Below are 13617 nucleotides of genomic sequence, written 5' to 3' on the forward strand. Positions count from 1 at the left end.
CAAAAGCAAGTAAACAAATCAGCTTAGTCAAGCAGTAAAACAGGAAAGAAAAGTAAAATCACTGATTAAACTATACCAGTATCAATTATATACCAGGAAGTTTGCAGATACTTAGGGGAAAAAAAACCTGTTAAGTAGGGATGAAATGCAAAGTAGGCCTCAAATCAGATCTGAAACAATGCAATGTCACAGAAACTCCGTCTCTGAAAATTATCTGAAGTAGCCTGATACCGGGTCTTGGGGCCAAGCCAACTGGACTCTTAATTCTGCCTCCCCTACTCACTTCTTTTTTTTTTTTTTTAATTAATTTATTTATTTTTTTAAATTATTTTGCATTATGTTACAGTTTCATAGGCTCTGGGAATCCCCCCCCTCCCCTACTCACTTCTGAGAAGTGAGGACCAACGGAACCTATCTTTACAAATGCTTCATCTACATAGAGGCATGTCACAATCATCCACAGCACGAGATTGTGGGAAAGATGTAAATGAAGTCATTCTGGTTACGCAGATGCTATTGTACCTTGAAACATAGCAGGCCTGTAATAATTAAGAGCTTTCTTCCATGTTTTAAAATTATAGTCTGCTTCCTGGTGTAGAATGTTCAGGATTTTTTTCACTTTCAAAAACTATCATAACCAGTATATTCTGGTGGAAAACTGGTATTAGGATTCCTGATCCAGGATTCCATACAGGTGCCAGTTCATGTCCTGGATGTTCCACTTCCCATCCAACTCCCTGCTTGTGCTGGGGAAGCAGTGGAGAATGGCCCAAACACTTGAGACCCTGCACCCATGCGGGAGACCCAGAGGGAGCTCCTGTTTTCGGCTCAGCTCAGCTCTGGCTGTTGTGATCACTTGAGCAGCGAACCAGTGGATGGAAGCTCTTTCTCTAGGGAAGCATCTGGGATGACCCCCAGGTCTCTGGTTCGAGGACACAGGTGAGGGAGGTGGCATTTACTAGGGCAATACAACAGGGGTACCAGCCTCCCAGGTCCCACCTAGTGATCCCGCCTTCCAGCGTTCACACCGTGTGTGAACTGAGGCGTGAAACAATGCATGAGCGAGCTGGGATGCAGAGTCTCCAACGCAAGCAAGCCTGGACCAGCTGACAGCCTGATGTGACAGGCCAGACAACAGGAAATGGCGACAGTAAGGCTAGGGCTTCTGAAACCCTTCTGGGACATGTCCATAACCTGACCTTTGCCATAACCTCGGGTTCTTGGAAAGTAAGAGTGCTTATCTCATTCCAGGATGTGATCTTTTCTTTTACAGCTCAGGCAGTAAGCAGTGAGCTGACTGACCCAAACTGCTTTCTGTAAACACAATTGGAAGGACCTGTCTGCTTGGTCCTGCTGTTCCTAAAATGCGACATGCGGCTCTTACTGACTGGATAGTTTAGAGAGCACGGCGTTTAAAGTGACTGGGTATCCATGTTCTGCGCCACTGCAGCTGATTAATGATTCCTAACAGGTACCAACGTTCTCTTAGTTGACTGGATGATTGTTTCTTTTTTTTTTTTTTTTAAAGATTTTATTTTTTATTACAAAGTCAGATATACAGAGAGGAGGAGAGACAGAGAGGAAGATCTTCCGTCCGATGACTCACTCCCCAAGTGAGCCACAACGGGCCGATGCGCGCCGATCCGATGCCGGGAACCAGGAACCTCTTCCAGGTCTCCCACGCGAGTGCAGTGTCCCAAAGCTTTGGGCCGCCCTCAACTGCTTTCCCAGGCCACAGGCAGGGAGCTGGATGGGAAGTGGAGCTGCCAGGATTAGAACTGGCACCCATATGGGATCCCGGGGCGTTCAAGGTGAGGACTTTAGCCGCTGGGCCATGCCGCCCGGCCCAGATGATTGTTTCTTAAAAACCCCTGAACACACTGGGCAGGATTGTTCCCTCTTACAGATGTGGTAGAAAGGAACCACATCTGGAAGAGGGAAAAAAAGTCAGTGCTGGCCAGTGAATAGAGACTCCTGAGCCTCTGTCGGCCTCCGACTCATGTTTTGGGATAGATTCGGTCAACTCACAACACCTGGCAGCACCTGGACTACAATCACAGCCGAGTCACACGTCATTTCCGTCTCACCAACTGCAGAATAAAAGCATGCTGTTTTAGGCTGCTAAGGATTGGGGTAACAGGTTACCTAGAATCAGATTACTAACACAGACTTCAGTTCCTGGAAGCAGAGCGCTGACAAAACAAAAACCAAAACCCCTGGGAGTGGCCTTGGACCTGCACGGCAGTCGGCTGCTGAGTGTAAATGCAAACTTAAAGGCTCTTGAAATCACTGATAATAAAGCCTCTTCCTCTATTAAGGATGCAGTTGGCTCCTGCTGTAGGAGTGCCACCTGCTTGGGCAGCCTCTGGGCTGGGTGCCCAGGTCAGCAGAGCTGGGCAGGGTTCTGGGAAGGCAGGGGTGGGAGGCAGGACCCCAAACTGGCAGGCTGGCATGGTGTACTGGTGGACTGGGCTTGGGAAATCACGCAGACTTGACACCCAAGCAAGAGGAGTGGGAGGGTCCCAGGCCGGCAGGACCAGCTCGGGGATCCAGGCATGCTGGGGTCCTGGGTGGGCAGGCACGGATGCTCTCTCAAGGCAGTCACCAGACACTTGAAATTCAGTAAATCTACAGCAGACCAGTCTATAAGCTGATAATTTAGTATGGTCCAGAAATACTAGTAAACAACTAAATGACGTTTGGTGAAGAAAAGACTCCCTACTCTCATTGGAGGACTCTAAGGCACACAGGCAGTTCCGGCAGGACACCAAGTCATAGCAGGACCAGCGATCAAGAGCAGTCGTAACAAATCAGCTAGCAGGAAAATGAGGGGCCAAAGAAAACACGTGGATAGCAAGGCAGGAAAAAAGTAGATCAAGGACAAAAACTGTCCCAAAGGCACTTGAGGAGCGAAATGGCCAGAACAGACTGAGGGAGAAATACCCTCAAGGACCAAAGCGGCAGTGAAGGGGCAGGTGGGAACAGAACGCAGCCCCTGGAGGGATTGGGAGGGGCAGCACCGATGCAAGATCATCAAAGACCTCTCTCTGGAAATGAAGAAAACAACACAGAAAGATGGCTCCACACCATTCGGAAGAAAATGCTTTCTGGAACATACTGTTCCAACTCTGACCCAACCCAATGAATGTTTAGAAGACTTCAAGAAAAGAACGCAACAGATATAAAATGCATTTCTGACCTGTCAGAAGCACACTGCAAGAACACCAATCTTTCTGACTGAAAGTATTAAGAGTCAGTGGTTAGGGCACGGCGTGGTGGCCTAGCAGCTAAAGTCCTCGCCTTGAACACCCGGGATCCCATATGGGCGCCGGTTCTAATCCTGGCAGCTCCAATTCCCATCCAGCTCCCTGCTTGTGGCCTGGGAAAGCATTCGAGGACAGCCCAATGCATTGAGACCCTGCACCTGCGTAGGGGACCCAGAAGAGGTTCCTGGTTCCTGGCTTTGGATCGGCGCAGCACCGACTGTTGCAGCTCACTTGGGGAGTGAATCATCGGACGGAAGATCTTCCTCTCTGTCTCTCCTCCTCTCTGTATATACCTGACTTTGCAATAAAAATATATAGATATTTTTAAAAAAAAGAGTCAGTGGCTAACAGTCACCTGTGGAAAATCAAGCTTACCTAATCATTCACAACATGAACAAGAAGAGAGGGTAGCTGGAGAATGCGTTAGAATATTAGTAAGTTAACAAATCTCACCGCCTTTTAAAGGTGGATTTCTTATTTTCTCAGAGGAGGCCTGGGTAAGAACTCAATATGGATGCTCTGAACAATTTGTCAGATACCATGAGAGACAATTCAGACACAACACAAACCATTCATGAGGACGTGGCTCAGAAAAACGACCAAGAAATACTATTAGGGCCGGTACTGAGATGCGGTCCTTAAAGCTGCCGTGTGCCAAGCCAGCATGGCACATCAGAGCTCCAGCTGGGAGTGCTGGCTGCTCCGCCTTCAATCCAGCTTCCGGCTAATGCCTCTGGTAAAGCAGTGGAAGACGGCCCAACCACGTGGGCCCCTGTGATTCGAGAGAGAATGAAGTTCTGGACCCACTGGGCTTCAGCTGACCCAGTCCCAGCTGCCCACAGCCACGTGGGAAATGTACCAGCAGAAGAAACATACTCATCTCTCTATCACTCTGTCTCTCAACTAAAATTAACCTGAAGTAAACATAAACAGGCATGTTACAAAATAAAAAGTGCTTAGGCCCTTAGAGCTGAGTTCAACGGCAAGAATATTACGTCTACTGTCAAGGCAAACGTTTTATCTTAGTCAATGAAGCTGCACCTGTCAAGTAAATTGATCAGAACTTTGGGATCACGATGCTCCTTCCAAAAACTAAAAAAACAACGAGCTCTGGCAATCAGCCGCCCCCGCCTTAGTACAAGCTGCTAAATCCGGGGCGGTGCAGAAGTTATTTCAACGGGGACCCCATGTGCGCGGTCCTTTTCCAAAGAGAGAAGTGCAGCGAATGAAGACCTGTCAGGGTTCAGGCTGCAACGCTGCCAGCCCTACCCGATGTGGGTCTCAGCGCCAACACCTGCTTTTCTCTCCCAGCCCAGCTCCCCCATGTGGTGGGGGTCGCCCCGGCCCGCCTCCTCGCTCGGAGCCGAGACTCTGACCTGCATCGCGGGCGCAGCCGCGGGCCCCAAAGAGCTCGGGGGGCGCTCGGTAAATCCTACCAAAACCCGGCCCGGTCACTACGCGGCTCCCGCCGGCACTGCCCCCAGGGCACGGCGCGGGCAGCGGGCACCCGGCAAGGCGAGCCCGAAGCGGCCACCCGGCAGCAGGCACCGGGGCAGTCACCCGCACTCACTGTAGGTCCGGCCCAGGGCTCGGAACAGCAGGTCCCGCTTCACGCTGACGGTCGGCATGGCGAGTCGGTCCTGTGCGCCTGCGCGGGGAGCCGACCAGGACCCGGGAGCTACGCGCGAAGGACCCAGACTCCGGGCTGCGGGCTGTCTTAAACAGTGCCAGATGCGTCCTTACAGTTTCTCCTTTCGGTTTTTCTTCAAAGGAACACGAGGAACGTATCGCTATCTTCATAATGAAATCCAAATCTATTTGGTGAATAAGACAAAGTCTGCTACAGGTGACTGGTTGACTAGAAGTTGGTAGAATTGAATAGGCAGTAAGAAGGAACAGACCCAAATTCACCGGGAACGGGCGACGCCACACGGGGTGGGCGGGACGACAGAGCACTGGGTGAGAGAAGACTGGAGCTCCAGCTCTAAAGCATCTAGGCCCGGGGCCGTGAAATACGAGGCTTCTTGGAGAGAAGGCGGCGCGAATCCCACGGGGGTGTGTGTTTCCGCAGCCCGGCAACGGCGGCTTTGTTGGGAGGGTCCAGCTGTTGGCCAGCGTTAGCGTCCTGTAGAGTCAGCACGGTGGTGCTGGGCAGGTGCTGAGCCCTGCAGCCTGGAAATGCTGCTTTATGGGATCGTCCATGGCCAGGTAGGGCTCTAAATGAAAGGGCGTGTTTACATACAGAGGATAAGTAGGAAGTATCCCACTGGAAGAAGTAAGGACAGTTCTCCCCGCGTATGGGACCCAGGGACCGAGAGCATTCCCTTGTGTCTGAAGTCAGCAGGGTTTTGGAATCGAGTGTGCGCACTTAGGTCCCTGTGTTGCAGCTGATGGAGCTGAGGCACGCACTGGCATCCACCTTGGGGAGCCCTGGCCTCGGCCGTTCTGCGCAGTGAGTGAAGACCTCTTCCTAGGTTTGGCGACCCGACAGTTAATCACTTTGCACTGTTTCGTTTGCCATCGTCAGCAGCCCCTTCCGACTTCCTCCAATACGTTCGACTCAGTCTGGCCATCGATGCCTGACACCTAGCCTGCACCTTCTCCATTACTAAATTATAGCTGTTAGAAAACGCTAATGAAAAAGAAAAAAGCTAAGCCTTGACAGCGCATGACAAATGGCATCAATTAACTAATAAGAAAGATACGTGGGGAGTGGTGGGCTAGTACAGCGCCAGATGCAGGCGGGTCTTGCTTTCCTCTAGTTTGAGCGCTAACCTGAGACAAGGAGTGCAGAGGAGCCTTTCCTAGCCATGGGGGGTGGGGTGGGCGAAATAGAAAAGAAAAAGAAAGCTCTCGCAGCCCATTAGAGACCAACGAAATACAAATTAAAATTTTAACTACATAATAATACTTGCAAAACTGGTCAGTTTTCTAGATCTGACAAAACCCAGTTGTGGCAAGATTGGTATGACTGCTTTTGGAAAATATGTCGTCCCGTGTAATAAACGATACACACTTAGCCTGGTAACCCAGTAGTACTTGTAGGAATAGTCCCATGGAAGCTTAGGGGACCAGAAGACCTTAACAAGGAGCTGTATGGTTACTCTGTGTGTGTGTGTGTGTGTGTGTGTGTGAAATTTATTTTTTTTTTATTGGACAGAGAAGGAGAGACAAAGATTTTCCATCCACTGGTTCACTCCCCAAGTGGCCACAACGGCCAGGGCTGAGCCAATACAAAGCCAAGCACCTGGAGCTTCTTCCAGGTCTCCCACACAAGTATGAGGTCCCAAGGCTCTGGGCCATTCTCTACTACCTTCCCAGGCCACAAGCAGGAAGCTGGATGGGAAGTGGAGCAGCTGGGACACGAACCTGCACCCGTGTGGATCTCGGTGCATGGAAGGCTAGGATTTAGCCACTAGGCTATCATGCCGGACCCTAAAAAGTTGTGATTTTTAAAGATATTTATATGAATATTTATATATCATATAAATATTTATATGAAACAGAATTACAGAAGGAGGAAAGACAGAGAGTTCTCCACCTACTGGGTCACTCCCCAAATAGCTGCAATGGCCAGGGTTGTGCCAGGCTGAGGCCAGGAATCTCCCACAGGGGTGGAGGGGCCCAGACGCTTGAGCCATCCTCCACTGCTTTCCCGGGCGCATTAGCAGGAAGCTGAATGGGAAGTAGAACAGCTGGATCCCTGTAGGGTGCCAGCGTCCCAGGCAGAGGCTACACCTGTGCTGCCACAAGGCCAGTTCTTTATCAGAGAACGTTGGAAACAACCAAATGTCTGTCAGTACTAACATGAGTAAGCAATTAGGGGAGTCATACAATAAAGTAACATAGCTGTGAAAATGAATGAGGGGACAAAAAATTGTAATGTTAAGGGGAAAACAAATCAGTCATGTAAACGGTATATTTTTACAGAAAAAAGAAGACGCGAATCTAGAGAGTTCGTTGGTAGACATACGTAAATAAAATGGTAAAAATTGAAAGAAAAAGCAGTGATAAAAGACCGGAGAAGTTATTTGTGAGTGGCCTGGGGAGGTGGGCCGCCTGCGCTCGTCAGGGCCATGGCAGGGGGAGTTAGCGCTGTGGTGTGCACGTTGAGTTTCCACCTGTGTGGCAGACCTGGTGGACTGGACTGCTGCTATTGAGGGATTAGGGAACCTTACAGAGGCAGAGCCGGGTAAGACGGCCTTCGGTCATTGGGGGTGTGCCCTCAGAGGCCAGTTCCTGTGAGAACTCTTGAGCTTTTAGGAGAGGGTTGTTACAGAAGCTTGAGTTGGGCTCACTAGAAAGAACGCTTTTCCTTTTCCTGAGCTCCTCTCAAATGTTCGTCAGGTCACCACCAGAAAGGGCTGTCCAACACATACGTCTGTAAAATGGGATTGTAGGCACATGTTAAAGTAATGTACTCACCAGCTACGGTTTTTAAAACTTGGAGAAAAGACCAAAGCAGATGATATGAATATGAAATTAATAGGGCCCAGCACAGTAGCCTAGTGACTAAAGTCCCCACCTTACACATGCAAGGATCCATTATAGGCACTGGTTCAAATCCCAGCAGTCCCACTTCCCATCCAGCTCCCTGCTTGTGGCCTGGGAAAGCAGTTGAGAGCGGCCCGAAGCCTTGTGACTCTGCACCTGCGTGGGAGAACTGGAGGAAGTTCCTGGCTCCTGGCTTTGGATTGGCTCGGCTCCAGCCGTTGCGGCTACTTGGGGAGTGAATCAATGGATAGAAGATTTTTTTCTGTTTCTTCTATCTGTAAATCTGCCTTTCCAATAAAAATAATTGAACCTTTTTTAAAAAGAAATTAAGCATTTATATACTCAATCAAATTTTGTTTTCAAAGGCGCGTATGTGTACAACTGTGAACGAAAATGAAATAGCTAGCATGGTATACACTCAAGCATTGTCTTTAGATGGTGAAATCATTGTCTTCATTGAGCATTTTGTGGTGTGAGTAATCTGCGGTGTAGGAATTTGGCACAGCAGGTCAAGTGCTCCCTTCAGATGCCCGCATGCAGTATGGGAGCGCCTGGTTCTGACTGGCAGCTCCGCTCCCCACTCCAGCTTCTAGCTAATACGTCCAGTGGGTACTGCCACTGGGATGAGTGGGCGGCCAGACGCTTGGCTTTGGCCTGAGGAGCAAACTAAGTGGGCGAAAGAAAGTCATTCCTTCTTTCTCTCTCTGTCCCGTAAATAAAACAAATTTTAAAAATTCTAATCAACTGTTACTTTTATTCTGAGGGAGAAACAAAATCGCCCAACACAAACCCATTCACATCCCTTCCTAAGGAGACCGTGCTTCCAGCATGCATGGCTGCTGGGCTGTGCCTGCACAGTGTGCAATGTTTCCCAACAATGTTTCTGAAGTGATTGTGCCACTTTCCTGTAAAGCTGTGGTCAGGCAGTCAGTCATTTGGAAATAGAGCCTAACCGGTCCCAAAATGCAGTATGATGTTAGAAACACTTTTCAACCAGAGTGGCAGATGGTTGGCAGTGGTAGGCTGAGTTTTCATTCTTCTTTCCTTTCCAAAAGCTGACACTGTGGCGTCTAGTAGCTCTTACTTCATCCATAAATACAGGAAGTACTTCGTCAGAAGGTTGTGAGGTTGGAGTGTGTGGAAACTACTGGAAACCTATTGCACTGAAATATTAGATGCTACAGGTAACAAGCCAAGCAAATATGAGGCTATACTTCGTGTTTGGTGTTTGGCTTCGAAAAACTTGACAAGTTACTTGCTAGAGACTGGGCCAGGCCTCTCAGTGTAGCTAGCAGATGACACCAATCATGCCAACTGGCTGTGTTTTGAACTTGCTCTATATTGATCTTTCTAGCCAAAAATCCTATAAGCCTTTCCCATACATTCCCTGTATACTCTTGGGACTTTGGGAACATGCCCTGCCTCTTTTTTCTTCAATTTCTGTGGATGAACCCATCTGGGGGGAAGGCGTGTCAGACTACCAAGAATCAGGTGGGTCAGCAATAAATACTAATCGGACTTAGATCCTTTTCTTAAGGTCATGACAGCACTTACTTCATGGATGTAGAAAAAGTGGTTGTACAAATTTTGAGAGAAACTCGGGCAGCCTGTGTTTGGCACCTCGTGACCGTGTGGTAACTGGCGACTATCTTCCAGGCTCTGCTGACCCTGCAGCCCACTTACCCTCCCTCCCCGTGGAGGGCTGTGCTGAGTGAGGTGCTTAGCACTCACCTCCCTAGGTTACATGCTCAGTGATCGATGGGCGTGAACGCCCCAGCTGCTCCTGTCACATAAACACAGAAAGCTCCAGACTTTATCTTTCCTGCACTTTTTCTTACCACCTTCTTGACCTCTGCACCTGGATGCTCAGTATCCTAGCATCTCGTGCTGAGCATGTCAAAAACAACTTTCTGCTTTTAACCCCTTTTTAAAAAGATTTATTTATTTTTATTGGAAAGTCAGATATACAGAGAGGAAGAGAGACAGAGAGAAAGATCTTCCATCAGATGGTTCACTTCCCAAGTGACCACAACGGCTGGAATTGAGCCAATCCGAAACCAGGAGCCAGGAGCTCTTCCAGGTCTCCCATGCAGGTGCAGGGTCCCAAGGCTTTGGGCCATCCTCAAGTGCTTTCCCAGGCCACAAGTAGGGAGCTGGATGGGAAGTAGAGCTGCCGGGATTAGAACCGGTGCCCATATGGGATCCCAGAGCGTTCAAGGCGAGGACTTTAGCTGCTAGGGCACCGCGCCAGGTCCTTAACCCTGACTTGTTTGCCCCATTTACTCCTGTTCTTTTAATGGCACCACCATTCACTGAGTTATCTGAGTCAGAAATACTGAAATGGACCTAAATCTTCCTCCCTCACTTCTCTCTTCCAAATGATTTTGATTATGGAAGCTTGACATACTTTCCCAATGGTTTCCTCTTTCAGCCATAAGGTGAACTTGAGAGAGTTATCCTAACAGAGCAGTGCATCATAGCCCATTCCAATGTACTGATCAAGGAATGGAAGCCTGACGTGAGCTGGAGGTCCATTTTATGTCATGCAATGGCAGAATCTGTCAGACACAAGTGCCAGCTCTCAGTAGCAAATTGCTGAGCCCGTGGAGAACAGCAATTCACGGTGAGACAAGAGAGAAAAAAGTGCAAAGACCCAGAGGCATTTAAATCAGCAGTGGTTGTTCAGTCCCAGCGCTTTCCCTCCTCTTTCTGAAACTTGGCTTTCAATGGACAGAACCATTAAAACTTGAGTGTGAGGGTTGGAATATTACAGCCAAGGCCTATAGAAGATCTGTAACGCAGAATCCAAATCATATTGAAGAGTTCAGTCTTAATTTTGAGAGCAAAGGGAAGAAATTCAGGATTTTTAAGAAGAAAAAAAATGGCATGATTGATATTTTGGAAAGATCCCATTGGGTGGTTTGTGGAAAACAAATGAGGTTGTTGAGGGCAGAACTCAGAACAGGGAAAACATCCAGAATGTTGCAATAATCTTGGGGAGATGTGGCAGCCGCCAGGAAAATAGCACCTATCAAAAAACAATCCATGCACAGAACCAGGGTAATCAGTGAAACAATGCCGAGTGCCCATAAACAACCAGAAAGATCCAAACATGATTTCAAGTCCATCTACTTTGATTGCATGTAGTTTATTTGGGATACTGTAAGAAAACAGTAGAAGTGGCTTCCAAGCAGCAGAAATTTGCTTGTCACAGTTCTGAATACTAGAAAACCAAAGATTAGGGTGCTAACATGTGAAGGCCCTGTCAGTTGCAGACAACTTCTGCCATCTTCACATAGCAGGAGAAAACAAATTCCCTTGGGCTCCCCCGGGGACTCACCCATTCTGGAGGGCCCTCTTCTCACCACCTAATCATCTCCCCAAGTCCCCACTTCTGAACCCATCATCTTGCTGGTTAGGACCTCAACATGTGAATTTTAGGGGGACATAAACATTCAAACAGTTAACATTTTTTTTCCTAGAAACTAACAACAAAGTGGTGGAGTTCACTGTGCCACATACTCAAGTATTCTGTTATTTGAACTACTGACTGTCTCTGTTAAAGCCTTCCCTGGACTGAGGTCAGCTGCAGGTGGCCTTTCCAGTCTCTTCTGAATTGTTCTTCCTATGCTTGGGCTCCCACTGCCCCAAGTAGATGTCCAAGCCAAATGTAAATGACTGTGGGGGTGAGGGTCATGGGGATGGGACGGCCATCTCATAAATCCTAGTGATTACTATCATAGTTTATAAGTGTAATTATTATTTGTGTTGTAATGATTTAAAATTTAGGGAAGCGTGTGTTTTACAGTACAAGCATTTATTAATATAAACTAAGGAGAAGACAATGACTGAACCTTGATCAAGGCAGGAATGGTGTCTAGGATGTGAGACATTGCTTGTGCATGCAGCAATAGGAAAAGATGGAGTAAGTTCACTTGTCCCATAGTACTGACGGATACAAAGCCTCATTTCTCAAAGAAGCCCCTGAACTGTCTAGAACAAATGTAACAGAGCCCCCTCAGACTGATAAAATGGCTCATTGAGAAAGTAATAAGAGAACATGTGGGCCAGAGCAAATTCTTGAACAAAATTCAAGAATTTGAAAATAGAGCTTCTTGAATGTCATTTTCATTGAAAGCACTGTTGTGATGGCCTTCTATTTAACTTTAACCAGAGCTAGTGATTCCCATAAATTATGGTGATCATGTTGGTTGGATTCTGTGTAAGTGTGTGTATGTGGAAGAGAGAGAAAGAGAGAGAGAGAGAGAATGGAAATAAAGAATATTACTTTTATGTTTAATGTATTTTATGAATTTCCAAACTGTGACCTTTGTCCTGAATTGTCCCTTATAAGGATTGTCAATCTAGGAAAAGTACTATTTGCTTCTTTTCTTTTTTAAGATTTTTATTTTATTTCAAAGTCAGATATACAGAGAGGAGGAGAGTCAGAGAGGAAGATCCGAAGCCAGGAGCCAGGAGCATCTTCTAGGTCTTCCATGCAGGAGCGGGGTCCCAAGGCTTTGAGTCTTCAACTGCTTTCCCAGGACACAAGGAGGGAGCTGGATAGGAAGCGGGGCTGCTGGGATTAGAACCGGTGCCCATATGGGATCCTGGCGCTTTCAAGGCGAGGACTTTAACCACTAGGCCACCATGCTGGGTCCACTATTTGCTTTTTAACTTATAAGTAATTTGTAGTAAATGTCATTTTAAATAGAAAAACATTGATACCATCTTACTAATGGAAATTAGCTGTCGTAAACTTTATAAGAGAAAGAGACAAAATGAGGAAGTTATTTGTAATTTCTCATTTCTACGAGTAGGCTTTCATGTTCTGTGGGGCAACCTGAACTACCGCTGTGTTATTCCTTACAGTTTAGTGGAATGAGGACCCGTTGCCGTCTGGTGAGATCTCAGTTCATCAGGTAGAGTTGGTTTCCTATCGCCAAGCCCTCGCCCTCCAGGACTAACGCCAGTGGTGCTTGATACTCCTGTGCTGTTGTGAACACATGCAATGATTCACTCTTGTGTAGTCAACGCAGAGCACACAGAATGTGACTGTGAAGTATTTATTAACTGAATGGAAAACTAACCCCAATTCAAATGATAACCAACTTTTTTTTTTTTATTACAAAGTCAGATACACAGAGAGGAGAAAAGACAGAGAGGAAGATCTTCCGTCCGGTGATTCACTCCCCACGTGAGCTGCAACGGCCGGTTCTGTGCCAATCCGAAGCCGGGAACCTGGAACCTCTTCCGGGTCTCCCACGCAGGTGCAGGGTCCCAAAGCTTTGGGCCGTCTTCGACTGCTTTCCCAGGCCACAAGCAGGGAGCTGGATGGGAAGTGGAGCTGCTGGGATTAGAACTGGCGCCCATATGGGATCCTGGGGCGTTCAAGGTGAGGACTTTAGCCGCTAGGCCCAAATGATAACGAACTTGATCTTCACTGCTCCTTGCCCTATCACTCAGTGATTCAACTTGGTTTCAACAACCTCCCTTCCTTCCCTCATGATATTATCTGAGAAAGCTAGTGTGGCTCAGAACAAATAAAACTTGGGCTCCATAAACGTGTGTTTCCAAAAAGCAGTAACCTGGTCCCAATTTTTACCAAGTGAATACTTCAACCTCTACTCAGTGGTAAAAGGCATGATAGTGCCTGTAGTGGGGAGTCCTTGTGGGCCTCAAGTCGGGCCTGGTAACAAAAAGCTCACAGCTGGGAGGTGGCATGCACTCAGTAGTGGTAATATTGATGGGTTGGAACTGCAGCCCTCATTTACACTCTGTTTATTCAAATGTTGAGGACAGAGAGAGGGAAGGGAAGGGGAGGGGAGGGAAGGGAAGGGGAGGGGAGGGGAGGGGA

General features: G+C 47.8%; 1 protein-coding gene across 1 annotated transcript in view; it reads right to left on the minus strand.

Moving 5' to 3' along the window:
• The window catches only part of FARSB (phenylalanyl-tRNA synthetase subunit beta), an 84765-nt gene extending 79755 nt beyond the window's left edge, over nucleotides 1-5010 (minus strand). Inside the window, exon 1 of the mRNA XM_058665067.1 lies at nucleotides 4837-5010. Coding sequence (XP_058521050.1) covers nucleotides 4837-4894 — 58 coding nt within the window. The 5' untranslated portion in view covers nucleotides 4895-5010. The remainder of the gene's footprint in view (nucleotides 1-4836) is intronic.
• Between the last annotated feature and the right edge of the window lie 8607 nt (nucleotides 5011-13617).

This window comes from Ochotona princeps, chromosome 5, assembly GCF_030435755.1.
Source record: "Ochotona princeps isolate mOchPri1 chromosome 5, mOchPri1.hap1, whole genome shotgun sequence".
Lineage (NCBI taxonomy): Eukaryota > Metazoa > Chordata > Mammalia > Lagomorpha > Ochotonidae > Ochotona > Ochotona princeps.